This window comes from Acanthochromis polyacanthus, chromosome 13 (assembly GCF_021347895.1).
Source record: "Acanthochromis polyacanthus isolate Apoly-LR-REF ecotype Palm Island chromosome 13, KAUST_Apoly_ChrSc, whole genome shotgun sequence".
Classification (NCBI taxonomy): Eukaryota; Metazoa; Chordata; class Actinopteri; family Pomacentridae; genus Acanthochromis; species Acanthochromis polyacanthus.
Window position 1 is genome coordinate 29,416,301 of NC_067125.1, and position 20,255 is coordinate 29,436,555.

Consider the following 20,255-nt stretch of genomic DNA (forward strand, 5'->3'; position numbering starts at 1 on the left):
CTGCCTCACACAGATTGTTCGCTGCTCTCCCCCAGATCCTGGCACGTAAAAGCCCTGTCTGTACATAAAAGACTACATTTTAAATAGCTTTTGTCATTAATGCTTTATTAATTGCCTGGGGCAACACTACCCGATGCAGGGTGTGCTAGAAATATATGACACTTTGAGGTCAGTGCGTATCCCTGCTGCGTGTTATGCAGTGGGCAAAATGGAGGCAAATCAGCAGGGTTCAGCGTTTTCAGTGACTGCTCTCTGGATTTGCAGAGAGAGTGCTTTGTCTTTCTCTCAGATGCAGCCTTTGTTCAAACTCAAGATCAGTCTACCTCTGAGATAGTTTGCTTGCTGCATGAGATAAATCAAATGTGCACCGGGTATTCCAATGCACTACGCGTCTTTGTGATTCACTGTTTGGATGAGGCATTTATAATTAATGGTATATATTTTTGCTGTAGTGTTGAAGCATACCGAGGAGAGGAGCATAGAAAGAGAGAGGCTTGCCATGGTTATATTGCAAATTATACATGCAAAATGTATCGCTGTAATCTTGCTGGAACATTACGTATTGAACAATATTTTGTTAGAATTGGATTACTAACACCCACAAGAACATAACACCAGCTTAAAGAACATATAACAGTTGTACTTATTTAAGGGCAGAATCTAAACCATGGGTTTTACTGTTTGCTTTTGTTGTGATTCTCACCTTTACATCAGACGTGTCTCTCTGACAGTTTCTCCAGGAGCGAGCAATGCCTGAAAATGTGCGGTCAGGGTGGTCGAATTTGTTGCTATTGGCACAGAGGAAGAACGTGGTGAAGGGCTCCTGCAGAGAAAGAAAATTAGACATCACAAGGATCAAAGATCTCCTCTTAAAGTTTAAAAGCATGTTTTTTCTACCCTCTTGACAGAGATATATATAATATTCATAACCAACCTTTTGGCAAATCTAAGTCTTGCTTTAAACCTGAGGGGCTACATACTTATTCTAAAAACATGTAAATAATCTGAATTTTGTGAATTATTTCATTGTTATTTTTTCTATGGCAGACTAAAGGATCTCTGTAGAGATCAGTCATTCATTGTATCCAAGCCTGAGGGAGAATTAATTAGTGTTCTTCCTGAGTACAGTAAGCCATAATGATAATTGGCTCAAATTTGGTTTTCTCAGACTGAGATGGCAACCATTGCCGGTTGGAGCGGATGGATCACTCACCAGAGGAAGAAAGGGATTGTGGGAACAAACCCACTGAGGCCAATCTAACTGCTGTCAAGGGAGCTCCCTCAGTTCATCAGCCCCTTTCTGCTAATGATGGGGGAGGAGGAGAAATACAGTACTACCTCTCCACAAAGCTCTTTCAAATTTGTAAGCTTCTTCAAAATCACTAGTCCGCCATTTCTAAGAGGCTGTAGGAGGCCCTTTTGTAGGGAACAGACTAGAAGAGCATGTGCCTTCTCTCCCAGAGTAAATGAGGACAGTGCTCAGTAACCTTGATGGACATGTCTCCAGCGCTCACTGGGTTGCCTGAAACACATAAACCTGTCACAGCAGCCTCTGTAAATCATTACCCAGCCACTCTTTATTTAGTTCACATATGCTGGTTTACTGGCCTGTGAAATGTGTTTTCTGAGCGCCATTGGTCTAACTCAGGCCCAATCAAATAGAGATGTCGGGCTGCTTCCTGTGCAGAAGCCGACAGACCTCAGAGTAACAGCATCATCAAGTCTGACAAGTGACAATCAACTAATGCAGACAAAAAATGAAAAGCTGTCTGAGGCCTGGGTTTCACTTCACTCCTATTCCCATACTTGACTAATTCAGGGATTTTGAACATAGTATTTTAATGAGAGTGAGGGCGGTTGAAGGAGTGATTTTACTCACTATTCTGACAAGCCAGTGCAGGGTGGTTGCAGCGGTGGAATAGTGGGAGTTATAATGACAAGGTGGCGTCTGGTCATCTTCCCATGTCTCATAGCGTTCTGCGTAGAATGCTGCACGTTTTGGATTCAATGCTCCAACAGGCTGAAAAGAAAGTAAAGAAGAAAAGCTTTAGTTCTGGCAGTGGAGCGATTTGTTCCTTATTTATCAGTGTAAGTAAAATGAAAGCTTTAACCTCAAAGCAACTCTAAGAAATTATAAAAGCCTCCAAATGTATGCTTTGTGAAGTCAAACAAACACAATGTGCCCAATATCTCACATAGAAAAGTGTGAGCTTCCATCATTTCACAAGACAATCTCCTAGTTAAAACAACTAAAAAAATAAGTTGGCTATGAAAATAAAATCCATATTCAAGACAAGCAGGTTGGCTCACTTTCACTGCAACAAGTAATAAAACGTTCAAAAAAGTTACAGTAAATGTTTTTTGTATTTTTATATCAAAGAGTCAGCATGCAGTCTGCAAATTAAAAGGCTATAATTTTCTATCCATGTTCACAAAAGACACATACAACTACTGTATACAGTTAAAGCAGCCAAACATACTGTATGTATGACATGTAGGCATATTGGCATATATCTTACTAATGAACCTCTGTTTATCTTTGAGGGTCATATTTACAGGAACAACACTTAAGACAACTAAGTCTTCCACTTGCTCAAAACCATGGCCAAGATACACAAAAGCAAAAAATGGAGAACTCAAAACCAAGTAAAAGAAAACAAATGGTAACAGTCTTGATCCATTTGATAACAGTTGACAGTAGCAGTAATTGTAAAAAATAGTCACAACCAATCTAAAGTACGTCATTATCACTGATCTCAGGGTCTTAAAACTGTTCTCTGTTTGGATTAAAAAATGCAGAAGCTTCAGTTAGTATTTGGTTCAGTGAACAACAGAAAGTCTGAGGACTGTACCAGGCACACGCCTTGCAGCATATTAACAATGTAGTAAAAAAGTCAAGTCGAAGAGATTTATAGACAATTTTATTGATTTTATTCTGAAATCTGTATTATGCATAGCTGTACACCAGAGTGACTTAGAAGTGGCATGAGTTTCATTCTTTGCTTTTACTGTTTTAATTATTTTCTCATCGCAGCTCCACACACACACACACACACACAGAGTTTAGCTGCTCCAATATTGGGCCTGTTAGAAAAGTGGAAACAAAAGCCATTGTCATTTTCAGCACCACTTTTAACTCCAAGTCAGTTGTACTACTGTAGAGTCCCATAATGCATATTAGGTTATTACTACAAGGAATTTTGGGAGTTTGGCCTTTGGTTAGCTCACATTAAAGAATTTTGTGGGTTGGCACATTATTTTGTGATCCAAGAGTCATATTCACCAACTCAGATCTTATATCCTCCAAAATAAAATAAAATAATAATAATAATAATAAATGTGTTTATTATTAGTAAATTGTGACATGATAAATCAGAACAAAATGTTAAGCTCAGCTGGACTCACACTTTCACCTGACTTACAGACAACATTACAATTGATTTTTTTTAGCAAGTTCATTGTTTTTTCCTGCATAACTGTCATGAATTACCCAATAACTGGCCGATGCAGGAGGTCTCATGAGCAGCCTTCTTTTTAAATTAAACTGTGTTGTTCATGCAGATATTCTTCAGTCATGGACGGATTATTGGAAACAATCGCTCTTTATACTTGTAAATGTTTATACAGTGCATCCAGAAGCAACATGTAGACCAGACCATCTTAAATCTGGTGACTATACTTTATACAGATGCAGGAGATGTGATGGTCCAAACTCACTGCAATGAAATGTATTTAAGGCCATAACAGGCAATGAAACTACAGTACCTCTACTTAGATTTACAGGTAAGAATCTGTAAATCACCTGCCTTTCTGCTCCTTGTATTTGGAGAGAGAGATGTAGTGAGGCCGGCAGACAGGCTGGTGGAGAGTTTAGGAAGCTTTACTCTGGGATTTGTCTGAGAGACCCCATTATTCCTGTGAACCCTAAATGTTCCTGATGCTCTCCCTTCTGCCGGTAATTTAAAGGGGTATTTTGGCAGGGGTGAGCCTGATGGCGCGCTGAGGATGGAGGCAGGTGATGCGAGCGTCTCCTGCTAAATGTTGTGGGTAATCCATGTGGATTAACCCTGGCTGACCTGATTTACACCCAACATACCCACCAAGCCAAACACTTTACTCAGCACTCCTACTACTGTCTGTGCTCAGAGACCTTCTATGCTGCTGGGTGCTGCTGATGCAAGTTACCGGGCCCTATACAATATAGTAAAATCTAATGGTACACCAAAAAGTGGTAAAATTATCAATCACTTGAAGTGAAGCCATATCAGTTTTCAGAGACTGAAAAAAAACAACTGGTTAGCATTTATGGATTATTCTTATTGTAAAAGCTACCTTCATATTTTCCTATTATTAATACAAGAACAGGAGAAAACCAAGACACCCAAAAATCCCTCAACCAGAAATTTACTGGTAAATACCCGACCCTGAAATTCTCCAAAATGCCAGATGAACCATGCCAAATGAGCAATGAAAGCAGTGTCAAGACTGAAAATGTCAGAAATCATAAAAACTCCCATATTCATTGTGCTGCATTTGAACAACTGTTGCCTAATGATTGCGAGGATATAAAAATATAACATCATTGCTATTTTTATTTGACATCCATCCAATTATTCCATAGTTAGTCCAAACCTTGGCCAGTATGGTTCATTATTTAACCGCAGCCTCAGTAATAACTTCAATATTGTACTGACACCATCACTGGGTTTTTGCCCTTTGGCAGCTGTTTCATTTTCATGTGTTCTTAAGGCAACAAAATTACTCCCATTAAACATGCGTTTAGTGGTGAATAAATTGCTTTCTCTGCCTTTTCAATCACCCCAGCCAATATAAGAGCCTCAGAGGCATATTGGCAGTCAATATTAATATACTCAGTACCACTGAATCAGTTACACAGGGGGAAGGGAGACTGGTAATGTAATCAATGGCAGCTTTTCTACCTGAAAGCTGCAGCTCAGAGGTCATTTGAAATAAAACGAAAATCCTCATTTCAAGATGGTCAGAGCTTCATGCTTAAAAATGAAGCTAGTGATTCTAACAGGATTTGTATGCAGCCTCAGTGTCACAGGCGAAGTCTCAGGTTCGCTATAAAGATTACCGTGATATCTGTGTGTGGCACAGTGGACATTCCTAAAGCTCTAAGTCAAGAGTAAATGGGGTCTTTCTTTGGTTCTTCCTTAAAATTTAATGGCAGTCCACATCAGTGTTAGCACAATTGAATAGACTGAAAGAGAAGTTTATTGAGATCTGCATAGATTTATGGGGTGATAATAGCCTTGCATGTGACGTCTTGGTCCAGCTGGATCAGGGTGCAAGCCACAAGACGTCTCACACTCCGTAAAACCGCGGCTAGTGTGACTAATGCAGGTTAGAGCTGTACAAAACATCCAGGTAATGCATGTGACAGAGGGAGGAAAAGACAGCTGCAGGTAACACTAATGAATGTAAAACAGGAATAAACAATTCACATAACAGGTACTAAACATTTTACAAAATGTTGGATTGGTAAGATTATGATTTTGATTAAACCATATGTGCTTTACTTTTCATTTGTCCATTTTAATATTGTGGTAGAAAATGAACTTAAACATCTTATTACAGGCAAGCATAAGTGATATAAAGCATGTTTTTGTCTTTAAATGGATATTATAAGCTAATATTACATTGTATGCTTTACATTTTGGACACAGGCAAAATATAAATATGTACTAAGCTTCACTGCTACAATCATTTCTACCTTTTCTTCTGCCTAAACTATAACCACAAGCACATTTTGAATGAAACACCAAGTAATAGGGAAGGAATCCAAAAACATGTTGACTGACAAGGTATTTCCTGTTGTTTCATCTATTGGGCTCTACATGAAAGGAAACAAAAATGTTCTATTTCCAAGTTGTTCAGCTGTATAAGCACAAATATAATAAGATGTTTTCTATGTGACTTTTAGTCCAGTGCAGAAGTAATAATGATTTTATTCCGTTTTCCACAGAGCTTGTGCGGTTGGAGAGATCGGGTAATTATACGGACTGCAAGGCAAACCTGGCATCACTTCACCCATATCATCGGAGAAGTTATTCTTCATAGGATGGTGTCACTTTAAAGCAAATGTGTACCTGGCCAAATGTTCAAAACTATATAGTTTGGGGCTGTTGTGCAGCTGATGCACACCAAATTAATTGAAATGCAAAAGAAAGAATACAGTAAGGTAAGGACAAATAAAGCATACAAATGGCCATTTGCCTGTGCCTCAGGTTAATGGAACTGCAGAGATGGAAATAATAATGACAAAGTAAATTCAATGTATAGATGTAGAAGAGCGCTAGCGTAGGATGAGACATATATACAAAGCTCAGATAAAAATTAATGTAAAGAAAGGAACAAATGAGAGATGACAAAAAACTACGTCTGTATAGCTGGTTTGTCGTCTACCATCTGTAAAGATGAGGCTATAAACTAAAAATTTTGGTGACTGAGCTCAATGTATCCCTCCAAAGTTAACTTTAGACTATAGAGCTGAGTGCGATTCTTTATCTTAACAAATTTTGACTCCTTGTGCGCTGAACATGTTATTTTTCGGCATGGCTTCTCTGTGCTATATCTGCACAACAGTCGTGACTGCAGCTGTGGTTAAAATATGTAATGATTATTAGTAAAGTCTCAGCTCAAAATTTCTGCATATAGCTACAATCTAATATTTTAAGTGAGAGAAATATTTGAAGAGTTCATTTGCAAAAACAGGTAAGTCCGTTTTCAGAAAACTTATTTTTTTATTGTTTAATTGAGATAATAACAAAAACAATAATTTGTTCTCTATTTTGTCATGTATTTTTCTACTGAGTCAAATCCACTCAACTTCAGTTTGATTGATAGTATCTCAAGTAAACAATTAAAAAAAAGTTTTCTGAAAGTTTATCAAAACGGAGTTCTGTTTTTGCAAATGAACTCATTTGTTTCAACTGTCACAGTTCCAGTAACAAATGTGTCAAATGTGCTATAAGCATGAAGGCAGTGAAATGAAGTGCACAAATACAAGAAACCACGTGAAACTGTAATAAAATGATTATAGGCAGCCCTGAAAAAGACATTGTTTCTACAGCATGTTTTCCAAGACATCGCACTCAGCTGCAAGAACATGGAAGCTTGTCATAATGAAGCTTCCACACTGTTGTTCCTGGGAGAGTTCAAGCATAAAGTAAAAGGCTACTTGCACGTTAGTTCAAATTCTCTACATCTCCATCTCCATCTCCATCTCTGATTTGTTCTTTTAGTTAGGCAGACAATACATATTGTGCTTTATGTATGGAAAAGTAGAGCTTCCGGTCAACTAACTCATTCTGCTTCAGATATGCTTTTGTTTTGACTTTGAAAGAACACGTCATTGGGAGCAACTTGAGGTTCAGAGTCTTGCCTACAGACATTTTGGCACATGGAGGGACCAGCCATTGAACTGCCACAGATGCTAGCAGTTTAATAAGAAATGAAAATCCATTCATGATGAGATAGCCTGAGTACTTCAGTGGTCCTTTAATCCTGTCATACTCACCATCTGTTGATCAGCCCAAATCAGGCTTTGCTTACCTCTGTTCAACAAAGATTAATCACCTCTTCGCTTTTCGCTACATTGCATATCGTACAGATCGCAGATATAAGACAATGAAAACTACCTCAGACAGCTCCACACTTTTTCCTATCTGTGTTTATTTCTTGTATAGCACCTGACCCAGTGAAATGCATCAACACAACTAAACAAAGTATGATCAAACTTAAAATTGGCTTCAGACTCAATCAGAATCATTTCTGGTTTTGCACTCCAAAGAAGCAGGAAATGAGCGTGGCTACTGGTGAGTGTGTGTGCAGAGAGTGTCTCAATTTGTTTGGTTATATCTAAGCTCCCTCCCAAAGAGACGCATATTGCATTTTATATTTCAAAAGAAATTACATTACAGTATCTTGCCATGGCGCTCTGTCAGGAGAAGTCGCAGTCGTTTTTGCTTGCCTTGTCAGAGGCAGGGCTGCATGCAGCTCCAGTCTGATGCAATCAAGTTGCTCCAACTCAAGATAAAGCAGATGTGCTTCCAAACAGTCTGACTGGAGTGGAAGTGAGGGTGAAAGAGTCTCCATTATGGAAAGAAAAGTATGGAGGTGGTGCTTTGTAGCAGCCAAGTTCTGTCTGAGATACTGAAAGTTTGCCTCTTTGAGATGCTCAGGTTAGACAGCCCCAGAAAAAAATTTGAGAAGAAAACAGATTAAAATAGGTTTCTCTGTTTCAGCACAGCTCATTCAAAATATGCTTAAAGGGAAAAACTACAGTATCAGCAACTTTCTTTAAGGTGAAAATGTATGTAAATACTTAGAATTACATGGGTTCAGAAATGCACTTGTGCCACTTTTTGGTGTTACTTGTCTCTTGAAATAATATTTTACAAAAGACACATAGAATGCATTTCAGTCCACGTATGAAGAAGTATGGTGTTGAACCACATCTGCTCCTTTTGCTTTTTTATGCAATGAAATGAATTTCCATCACATCATTTAACAGCTATGAGGAAGATTAGCTTCCCTCTATCTGTCATCCACTTGTCACTCCATCAAGAAATAATCATTAGAATCTAATGAAACACTTCACTGCATGAATGTGTCTGACATCCAAATATGCAGAACTCTGACCTCGAGGCAAAGCAATGCAGTGTTCAATAGCACTGTTTACACCTGACTGAATGCCCAACCAGCAGGTAATTGTAGGTGTGTACAGGTTGGGGAGGATATTATCTGCAGATCAGCACAGACCTCAAGCAGTTTAAACAATGCTGTTCATCAAGTAACAGTCATGTATAATTGACAAGCAGGTCTCAGGTATGACTCTGATCTGTGGGAAAGCAAGCCTCTAAAATTGTGCAATTCTAGCATGAGATAATTTGAGAAGAATGAATGAGTATTAAAGATTCTTTAGTCTGTAGTTTTGCTGCAATTCCAATATACCCAGTAGATTAACCTACAAGCAATTATGGGACGGTTTATTTTCATATTTCAGCAGCTCACTGAGCTCTGGGCTGACAGATGATATCATACGGAATAATTTGACATTATCCAACCATACGAAAAAAATAAACAGACAAATTAAAACAGGAAATGAATTTAAAAATTGGAATGCAATAACCACAAGAATCATTGTGCTTTGTAGAAACTGCATTCCCATGTTTTCAAACTGTCAAGTACTGAAAACTGGCACTACATGCTTGTTTAGATGTGCAAATTTCTCTACCTTGATCAGACAGTTGTTGAAAAGAAACTGTGGCATATTTGATTTAGTAAAAGCTCCAGTGGTGATTTTTAGTGATGTACATTTGGGAAGATTTACCAGAAAAAACTTCATTTAGATTATATCGGTACTGGTACCAAAACACAAATACTGCATCAAAAAAAGTGAACTGATATCCAGTTACCATATACACAGTCTTCATGGAACACATCACATCAACTAGACATACACCTAAGAAAGACACACTCAGTCCTAATATACAATGAACAAGTCTCTAGAGACTGTGCTACTACCACTGATCCATAATTGAACAAAAGGGCAGACCAAGCAGGGAGGACAATTGTGGGGGCCTCTGTCCCCTGCTGCGACACTGGCTGTGAACTTTTGGAGGTAAGAGCCCTGGGGTTCCAAGGACAACTGTCAGGAGACACGGGCTGTGAACTCATGCTAATGAAGGCAGCTCAGCCCTGTAAACAGCATGGGAGGATGTCACCGGAATACATTACAATACATAACTGTCTCTCCGGGGCAGAAGGGTTGCACATGGCACAGCTCTGATCAGGCACTTCAACACACACATGCATATACACAACGCATCCTGTGGCTTTCTTTTCCCACCTGGATATCCCACAGATAAAGTGGACAAATGCTGAAATGACGGTGGCAAGACACGCAACTGAGCTGTTTGCCCAAAATGTTCTGGGTTTGGTGAAATGCGGAAAGGTGCTCCAGAGAAGTGAGAGCTCATTTTCCAAATTCCCGACACTGTAACTCATCCACGGTTGTTTCACAGCAACTTCCTTTTTTGATTTTAAAGTTCTCCTTCTCTCTTGTTAAGAAAAAATAGCACACAGACGTGATGAAAAATGAAACTTGATATTAACTGCTGAGAATTGAGATGGCAAAATGAGGCTCCTAGTCAGAATGTCAATGCTTGGAGGGAAACAGGGGGAATGAGGCAGCGATAAAGTGTGAGAGAGAGAGCTCAGACAGGAATGCGACTGTTTTCAGGTCAGTGAGCTGCAGTGTGCATAGACGAGAGACGGAGAGAGACAGAGAAACAGAAGGGGGGTGGTAAACCCGTAAACCAGGCCACAGTTTGTGGTAGAGTGATCTGCTGCGTTTTCCCCTTCAGTCAAAGACGGAGCAAACATAATGCTGAACTTTATCTATGAGGGTTGCAGGGCATTAGGGACGTTGTGTCTGAGCGCTTGCAATTTGGCAGCATTTCCAGGACTCTTGTTATTGCACAGCTTGATGTGTTTTTGACCTGCCACATTTACAACACCTTTCACTGCAGCGCTGTCAGTTCATCAACCTTGAAAAAGTTGCATTTGGAGCAGAAACTTCAACTGATAGACGGTAACATTTAAGAAATTAAAACAACTATCAAGAATATATTTATGCTGTGCTTTACTCTTGGAAATACACAGTTTGTGATTTGTAATTGTGTGTACACTTTGTCCTTACTACTTATCTGATTTTATGTTTTATCTTATCACGAATGCTCCTCAAATTTATGCTATTTGTTATTAGCTATTATCAAAACTTAGCTACCGCAGGTTTTGCATACACATACTGCATTAAGCTCATCAAACACAATCCATATCTTTGAACATTAGTCAGACTGGTTTATATTGTGACTTTGCACACATTGTGATGCTGTATATCGCTATCAGAAAATATTTTACAACTCATGTTAAGATAATGCTTTAAACACACTTATTTTATCAACTGACCTTTGAGACCATCCAAAAATAGTTGGGTTAAATGATGCTTCTAAGGCTTACTGAAATCATAAAACTACACTATGATGGTTATTAAAAAAATACTTAAACCTCTCTAAATACAGAAACCACAAAACCATTTTTAAGGTTAGAGTTAAAGTAAACAGTGCAAAATATGTGTTTAAACAATACAGCATGAAATAAATGGGGAGTAAACTTACAGAAGGTATTTGAGTGCAGGTCAGCTTTTTCCACTTTCTGCATGCCATGAGTTTAGACTGCACATGATTCATTTGCCAGTAAATACCATATTGTTTTACAATCTGACTCTTAATAAGGAAATCCCCTGCCATTAGATCCAGCTGACCCCGCTTGCCCCTCTTTTCTCATCCTATTGAGGTGCATGGCCAAGAGACCTCTGTACCTTGGAAAGATCTCTGAAGTTCCCTGGCAAGGTCAAGTCGAGCTCCTCGGAGTCATAGTTGGTGAGAACCCAAGGAAAGACTGGGTACTGGTTCAGGTCATTGTATGTCCTCCCTAGACACACAGAGCAGACAGAAATCTGTGAGTGATGAAGGGTTGGAAGGGAACATAAGGGTTGAGAGCAGGGCAGGGTACACTTGAGGCTTCAGTTACTTTGGGGGATCAACATGCAACATTCCAACAAGCCCCGAATCTCAGAGCCCTCAATCAGATGAACTTCCTTCCATGCTTCCCTACAGAGTCTGCCAGGGAAACACATACACTAATAAAAGAGAATGTTTTCTGTGCTTCCCATGAGCTGTGCGAGTTACAGGAGGCCTGTCTTTGAGTTTGTAGAGAACATAAGCATCTCTAAGTTGTGAGGAGTGGATGTAATTACAGATAGATAGACCCTTCTGGGGGCCATGACTCCAACTGCGTCAAATGTCCCTACAAGCATGATCCACTGATTGGCCAGATGTGAACTTCCTGTATATTCAAGAAGTGAAAATATGATTTTCATGTGGAAAAACATGTCTTACAAAATCCCTGGGAAAAGCAAAAAGCTTGTATCATGTTGTCAATAATGCTCTACTTTCCCTTTGAAGATGACACTGATACAGCTGTAAGGTCAGGCGGTGGCCAGTTGAAATCTGGGCCTGGATTAGGGCTGTTACTGACGACTTTGTTGAAATTTTTACTGTTGGTAGTAAATCGAGCTGAAAACATTGGCTGAAAAGCAAACTGACAGTTAAAAGGTAAAAAACATTTGTTCTACGAAAAATGGTAACAGGGCAAAACATTCATTCTAAGATGCCAGGCTTAGAGTCTCTCAGAGTTACATTCATACATTATTATCCAACAACCTGCATTGAAAATGAAGCACTCCTGCACATTAACATTAATAATGTTACATTTTCATAATTGACATTTATGAAGTAGCTGGATAAACCAAGAGCATCTTTGAGCACATTGCCTTCTCAGAATTACATTGCTCTATCATGCAATTGACATCACATTTATTGTTTAAGGTGAATGTGCAGTAAGTATTAAGACGTGGTAATACTAGGTTCAGAATATTATAAGCAGTTTTATCATAGAAAAATTAAAGCTAACGCATTTAGAATTAGCATTTCATCTTATGATGAAATAAGAATACATAATGACAATGAATTCTCAAGACTTAAATGATTACCTACACAATATTATTAAACAGAAACAGTCCAGCAGGTGTGCCTCTGCAGCAGGTTGGCATTTGAGAATCTAAAACTAGCAGAGCAAGTGATAACGTCTGACAGGCTAGTCAGTGAGAAGGCTTCTCCAGAGTAGCCAGGGTCTGGGGGAAGCGAGAGAGCATAATTATCCAGGTTAATGCCACACACTCAAAAGGAAGCAGAAAGCTGAGTGCCGAGGATGAGTCGAGCGTTGGTGTGGTTAGACCTACTGGTGCTGAGGCCTGAGTTAGGGTGGCAGGATGTTAATAACAGTGGAATAGTGTTTAATTAGAAGACCACTTCCCGTTCGCACCTCTTCCCAGCACTTCACCCCCCGCCTGTCTGCTGCTCCACACTATTCTGACATCCCTGGCAGCCAGGGTCATTACCAGGGTTTTTAATGAATTTTGGGCATGTTTTTCTGTCTGCCTCACATCTAATTAGCTGACAATAATGTATCGAACTTGAGCACAACCTAAATATAAATATGCATGAATATGCAGCGAGAGAGAGGATGACACCTCTCTGAGCAGAGTAGCGTGCAGTCGTTCTTGCCTTCCCTGTTAGTTGCAGTTCAGATCAGAGAGTCGACAACGGAACCTTTCAACTCCACAGACACACATGTGTACACTCTCACAAAGCCAGGCACTAATTATCTGGCAAAATCTGCTGTGCCGGCTCTTTGCTTCAAACAGCATACTCCGTTAACAGTGAAGTGTTCCATGTTGAGCACCGCTTAAGGCTACCAAGGATTCTTAAGCAAATACGACATACCTGAGGCCACTTACAGTATGTTTCCAGTACCACTGACACATAAAGTTTATTGATCATGATAGTAAACCTTAAAGTCGCAAGACTCTAATGGTGAAAATATTCACATGGATAATAGATTAAAACTTTCAAAAGTTGCACATTTTGCCCAAGTAAGGAAGAAAACAAATCAGAATCAATCTATTTAACTGATGGCTGTGAAAGAGAGAATATATTATTTCCATACCTTCAGCTACTTCCAACTTACATAACAAACATAAAATTTCACTTGGGAATCAGAATTTTAGAGTAAATCGTTACCTGCTATAGTGTTGAGAAACATGAGGTACTCAAAGTTGGAGATTTCTCTCCTCTGCCAGCGCTGGGTCATGTTGGAAGATTTGAAAAGCTGCCGTGGGGTGGCAAGGGAGATGCGCCTGGAAAAAAAACATTTAAAGAATAAATCAAGACACATGAAGTTGGTGCTAGTTTTGGATATTTTATCATTTGTATTTGTGAAAATGGAAAAGAAAAAAACTGTACAATGCTATGTTTAAATTTAAAAGATGTTCTTCGTCACAGAAAACTGGTCTGTGATATCGGCAGCTGTTAACCAGCTTGATGTCTGCCACGCCAGTTTTAGAGTTAACACACTGCAATGTAAGGGTACAACAAATGTGAAGCTGCAAACAAAACAAATGATATTCACAATTTTGATTGTAGTAGCGCTGTGAGAGCTAGGTGTTAATTACGAGTCCTTACACAGTTAATTTTCTTTGTGGTAATTCAGGGCGGTTTGCTTTATACACACTCAAATAATGTATGAGTGCTTGTTTTGTTGTATATAAACAGGCCTGTTAGCACTAAAAGACCGTAAAAGGAATCTCTATTTTTTCCTTTGGTCACTGGCCTGACTGCAGTCCTGTTGTATAAAGTCTTCTGTCAGAGAATTAGGTCAGTTCAGTCAGGGTCAGTGCCCATCCACTTCAATGACTGGAGCAATGGGACCTCAAATGACTCCGCTACAGGCCGGGCTGCACAGATGCAGCACCACAATGGTTATAAAGGAATTACAACATCCCAGATACATCAGAGTGTTCTACTGATGTTCCTTTGGTGTCCTTTGACCCACCTGGCTTGTGGAAGTCCATAGCTGGTGCCCACTCCTACTCGAGGAAGACTGTAGATCACTTTCTTTATTGTGGCCTGGTCGGGAAAGTTGAACATGACTGAAGCTGTGGACAGTGAAAGACATCGTTTAATTGGACAAAAAGTTTTTTTGTATGTTTTACAATGCTTCAATTGATACCTAACTTACTTCTGTTGGCCATAAACACCTCCATTGCTGTGTTTTGCAGGAGGTAGCGTCTGGAGAAGACTGCCCGAATCTCACTGAACATCCATTTCCCATGTAAACCCTCAGTGTATGCTAAGACCTAAAGGCAGAGAGAGAAAAGAGAAATGGTCTTTGGCTATGCATAAAACCAGAGTGTGTCAGGTAACTGGTGATATAAGCTACTGACCATTTTTATTAGTTAATGTCTAAGGTCCATATAAGAAAACAAGAAAATGTCAGCATGGCGTGTTCCAGATATACAGAAGTCAACTTTCACAGGATTTTCGATTGTTTCATTTCATCACAGTACTTTATCATGACTGAAATAAGGCAAGCTCTTAAGTATATAGTTCTTTATTACTTTAATATTTGAAAAAAATGGCAGCTACTGCCCTTTGCTACTTGCAAGCTGATTCCTCAACATGGCAGACTACAGAAAGCAACTTTACTGGACTTATAGTCAGTCACGATAGGGTCAAAGCACCCTGCTTCAATTCAGACCTGAAATTTCACCAGCAAAAGGCAATCAACAAGCATCACACCATGACCCACCCATTCATTGCTTTCTCTAACTTGCAACAAAGAATGAGTGAGATTATAATGCATGCATCTAAAGAAAAAGCTCTCTGTAGATGGTCTTTGAATGCTTCATATTTTTTGGCGCAACGGCAAGCGGTCAAAGAAACAACTGTCTGGGTCAGAGACACAAATAAGCAACAAAAACCACAATTCCAACAAAAGGAGAGAGCAGACAAAGAATCATTAGTGTATGCAGCACTGCTGGGACTGCAGGTCCACACACAGAAAACCAAGACAGTTGTTCTGACAGGTGAGAATGGTCCCATCACACACCTTTTCACCTCTTTCCATCTCACTTCCCTCTCACTGAACAATTTTGTCCAACAGTAAGAGCCAGGGAGCGACCTCATCAACTCCCCAGGTTATAATCACACATAGGTTCAGTTCAGAGAGTGTGTGAGAATAAAGATATAACAGGGCAGTGAGGGGGTGAAGCCCTACAGCACATTAGTTTGTGTGTGTGGTGGGGTGATCGTGGTGGAGTAGGCAGGGAGGGAGGGAATCAGAGTGAGATGTTGAGCTGGGTTAGGTCTGATGCTAATGCTCATTTAAAATAGTGACAGGCTGGAAGAGTGCAGCATGAGCCGGGCTGCCTTAATTTCTCCCTGGAATAGCTCGTGCCCGACCTCCGTGCCACATCCAAAATCTCTGGAGCTCAATTAAAATTGGATTAGGTGGAGATGCTGGATGTGCAGCACAGCATCTCCAGTGCTCTCCTACCAGCAATGCCCCTGCTTGACACCTCTGCAACCCCCAACTCAAACAGTTGTCATAGAGACAGAACGGCCCCGAGGAGGCAGCGTGCTGACTGGAATGGGGATAGAGAGGAAGGGAGGTGAGATGGAAGGACAGCTATGGAGCTGCAGGCACACTGTTGAGGGCCTGCAGCGGCTCACTGGGAAGCAGAGTATCTTCTATCCCCCTCCTACACTGCAGCCAGATGTTCTGGAAGTAGTCTTTTGAGTGTGATGCTGAAAGGCAAGTCATACAGATACGCATCAGGGGAAGGCTACAATAGTTTACTCCATCAAGGGACTAGTGAGCTATTTGAATACATATTAAGTTATTCTGATGTCTAGAGACTCTGAATGGTTTGTCATTTTCAGCAGTCTCTATTTTATTAATTCAACAGCACCTCCCGAAGTCTCCATTTGTCATATCCTGCACTCTAAAAATACTATAACTACAACAACCAAGGAAGTAATAAAAATGTAGTTTACATGAGATTGTCAAACAGACACTGTACTGCAGCTTCTTTGGCATTACAAGTATATTAGAACAGCTGTAATACTGTAGCTCATAACTGATTGTTAATATAATATTTTAATACGGACCGTTTCTTCTTACGCAGCTAATGTGAGCATTTTGCTGCCATGACAAAGTACAGGCCAAAGGGCTGGCTGTCAACAAAAGAGAGGCTAAAGAGGAGAAAAAAGAGCTGATTTCAAACCACCCAGATCAAAAAATTTGTCATAACAACAAAGCTTTGGTCTAAACCAACATGCAGGGGCCCCTGTAGACTTGGGGATTTGACAAAGCCCAGCCCTCATTTTTGGAGGCCCAGCTGTAAAAAATGCCATTTAATGAACCTGTCTGCTGAAGCTGTCCCCTGCCTGTCAGAGGTGTCAGCCAGTGACAAGCGCTGGGGACGGCCGCCTCCAGTCACAGACAGGCCTGCCAGCTGGAGACTTCGGCCCCAATCTAATCACGCCACCAGGAAGGGACCGGCGCTCTGCTCTTGGTCTGTCACGCTCAGGGCTGGGGGAGCAGCGAGGGGGTGGGTGAAGGGGTTTGGTATGGCCGAGAAGCACAGCCTTTTGTTTCCACACAGGTCCCTGTATGCAGGCTCATTAGGAGCCACAGGCGCATGCGCTGCTCTACCAGCTGCAGGGAGATACACCTCTCCAGTATAACAGCCGTAATGCAATTTAACGTCTCTCTCCTCTCTTTCCTTTATTCCTCTCCTCTTCTTTCCCTGATTTGATAGAGGGCAGGCTGCATTCTGCCTGTAGAACATCACAGGAGAAAAAAAAAGGAAAATATTGTGACAGATGAGATGAGGAAAGGCACAGGTGACACCAGTGTTTAGGCTGAAACTCATATATAATAATGTGCAGATGCTCAAATGGAGCACATCATGCTTATAAGCGATAGGAAGCCACTTCATGCAAGGAAATAGATTTTAATCATATTTGACTTCCGAATAGCTTCACCACCATATTGACTGAGACACAATGACAGATCTTATTAATAAATCTAACGAAGCATTTTCTCCAAAACCTGATGCAATTTTCGCCAGTACGGAACAATGCAATCCCCCTCCACTGCATTTAGACCAAAATAAGAAAATAATATAATTCAGTGAGACCTCCAAGCCAGCATGACTGATATATTTATATGAGACTGTGGAGCACACTGACAACCTGGTATCACAGTACCTCTGCTGCATTCTTCTCAGATTTGTCTAATAGGCTTCCACGATAAAGCCTCAAAACTGCATGGTCCCAGGCGGCCATAGAGAACAGTGAAGTGGAAGAATAAGGGGAGGATACGAGCGGCAGTTTCATTTTGAGTGATATGACTACTCCCCCAGGAGCAAGTGGGATGGATTTCACACATAGCAATTTGGAGGATCAGCACACATTGCGTATACTGTATTCAATGGCTGACCCCAGGCAATATGGGCCAAATCTGTGAAGAGCAGGCAAAGGAAAAGCATAAAGCCTGGTAACAGTGAGAGCAGAGAACAACTCTGAACTAAGTGGAAGAGCATCGTCAGCCAAAGGCAACATGGCAGACCGGGTCACAAAAAAACAAAACAAAACATAATTTGTCTAAAATTCAAATACATACAATGTTTAACACAGGTAAAAAAATAAAAAAATAAAAATTCAAGTGTCTAATAACTAAGATTACAATAATATGTTCCTACACACCCCATGTTATATCTAGTATTTATGTACTGTATTATTACTTTATTGTCAAATTTTTGGAATATTAGCCCATGAGATTTCAAAAGTATCATCTCTTTTCAAAAATAATGCCCATATTAGTCTGATTAAGACACAATACATACTAATAACAGTTTCCATATCAGCAGAATAAAGTAGTTCCCATGAAAAGTGTTCACAGTTGTATGTATTTTACTGAAATTTAGATATACATTTCTAAAAAATATTTCAAATGGTGAATTAAATCAAAACAATGTGTATGGAAAAGAGTGCTTGGATTAAAGAAGATCATATAACCTTATATAAAAGGAGTGAACTGACCCTTTAAAGAAAAAAGGGGGAATGGACAGTGTATATAGTCTTTCTGCAAGCGACTCAGGTGAGTTGACACACTGGAAAGAAAGTAATACTAGCATATTCAACTTTATAAGGCCATGAAGACAGAAATCCTTCTCCAATCCACACTTTTATTTTAACTTTAATCCCTTTACATCCTGCAAAGATTTATAATGTATGCCTGAGCATCAAAGCATGTTTCTCATTTCATCCTTCCTTAATGTGACAACTGTTATGATGTGTAGAAAATATGTAAAAGATTTCCCCCAGATTATATATATAAAAAAAAATAAAAAAATCTGCATTCCACTTGGTTCCTCTCCGAGAGACCCGTATCTCAACTTCAATAAAGTAGCAGGCTCCTAATGCAGGTATTGGGGGAAAACAAGATACAGATTTGCATAATCAGTGTCACTATACATTTGGGTGGTAGCTGGAGTGTGGCAAGATGACACAGCTCGGGTGCTCTGGCAAGACCAGTGGGATAAAGGAGATGAATATGCATTAAATATGCTGGCAGTTCACTGCCCCAAATGTCCAGCCAAGTTTGTCAATAACATTCATGTCAGGGATAGTATTTCACGCACATTAGCAGGCCCTGCAGCGCTGTCTTCAACATTGCCATGGTAGGACAGGTGGGAGGAGCCGTTTTCGTAATATGCAATCTCTTCTTAAAGAGTAAAGGCTCTATGTGAAAAATATAAAGCCCCCAGAAATGCAACAAAAAAATCCAAACAGTAACTTAGACTGGTGTTTCCCTACAGCAGTTATAGAAAGTGTGGCACTGAGCCAAAAGATACTGCAAAAGGCCTCTGAGAGGTTAGGAGAAACTATCCAAAATCAATCTATTTCCTCAGTCATTTTACTGATATCAAGAGCATGCTATCCATGTGGTATATCAGTGCAGTAGGAAAATAGATATTCAATAATGCTATTTCATAAAGTAGGTGTCTTTATTGTATGTATTCTTTTCATTAAAGCACATAATTATTAGAGTTTGGATGATTGTATTGATTACATGACAGCTGTTTACATTTACAGCTTTAAAGTAGTGCACAATGCATGCAGTGGGTATACAAAAAAATGTTAAAACATGAAAAAGGGCACCTGAAAGTGGAGGTCAGATTACAACTCCAAGTGAATCATGCCACTATTGTACATTCTGAGGTGATGTACAATAGTGGCATCCGGGCTAGACACCATTTGTGCACATTGTTGGAATATAGTACTTGGAAACAAGTTTGGGAAACAGATTTTTTGCGGCTCCTTTAGTTATCGCTGCATTTTTGAAAAACAGATATCAAAGCATACATTTTAAATTTGTTTTAAAGCTGTCAGTGCTGGCAATTAGCATTTGAGTTAATATCTTACTAGAAATGACTATGGATAATGAAGTTACTGAAGAATTACATGTCTTTTTCAATTAAATGTACATTTTTTGTCGTCTCCCATCTTGTGAACAAAATCAACAAACATTTAAAAATACATATGACATATGAACGTGGTCAAGTTGTGACCCACCCACAGCCACTACCCCAAACATATATCAGCATACTTATTCAGCACATCATCCAGATAAACAGCTTGAGGATGCTTTCACTAAGGAGCTTGAGAGAAGGGATGCAGTCATTTGGTATTGGG

The 20,255-nt window shown here is 39.8% G+C and overlaps 1 protein-coding gene across 10 annotated transcripts in view; it reads right to left on the minus strand.

Annotated features, from left to right (window-relative positions):
- Positions 1–20,255, minus strand: part of nbeab (neurobeachin b) — a 200,852-nt gene that overhangs the window by 25,133 nt on the left and 155,464 nt on the right. For all 10 annotated transcript variants that reach the window (XM_051957710.1, XM_051957709.1, XM_022189166.2 and 7 more), the window contains 6 exons: positions 14,731–14,848; positions 14,545–14,647; positions 13,734–13,849; positions 11,411–11,523; positions 1,880–2,020; positions 704–823 (listed from right to left, as the gene is read on the minus strand). In XM_051957710.1, coding sequence (XP_051813670.1) covers positions 704–823; positions 1,880–2,020; positions 11,411–11,523; positions 13,734–13,849; positions 14,545–14,647; positions 14,731–14,848 — 711 coding nt within the window. The remainder of the gene's footprint in view (positions 1–703; positions 824–1,879; positions 2,021–11,410; positions 11,524–13,733; positions 13,850–14,544; positions 14,648–14,730; positions 14,849–20,255) is intronic.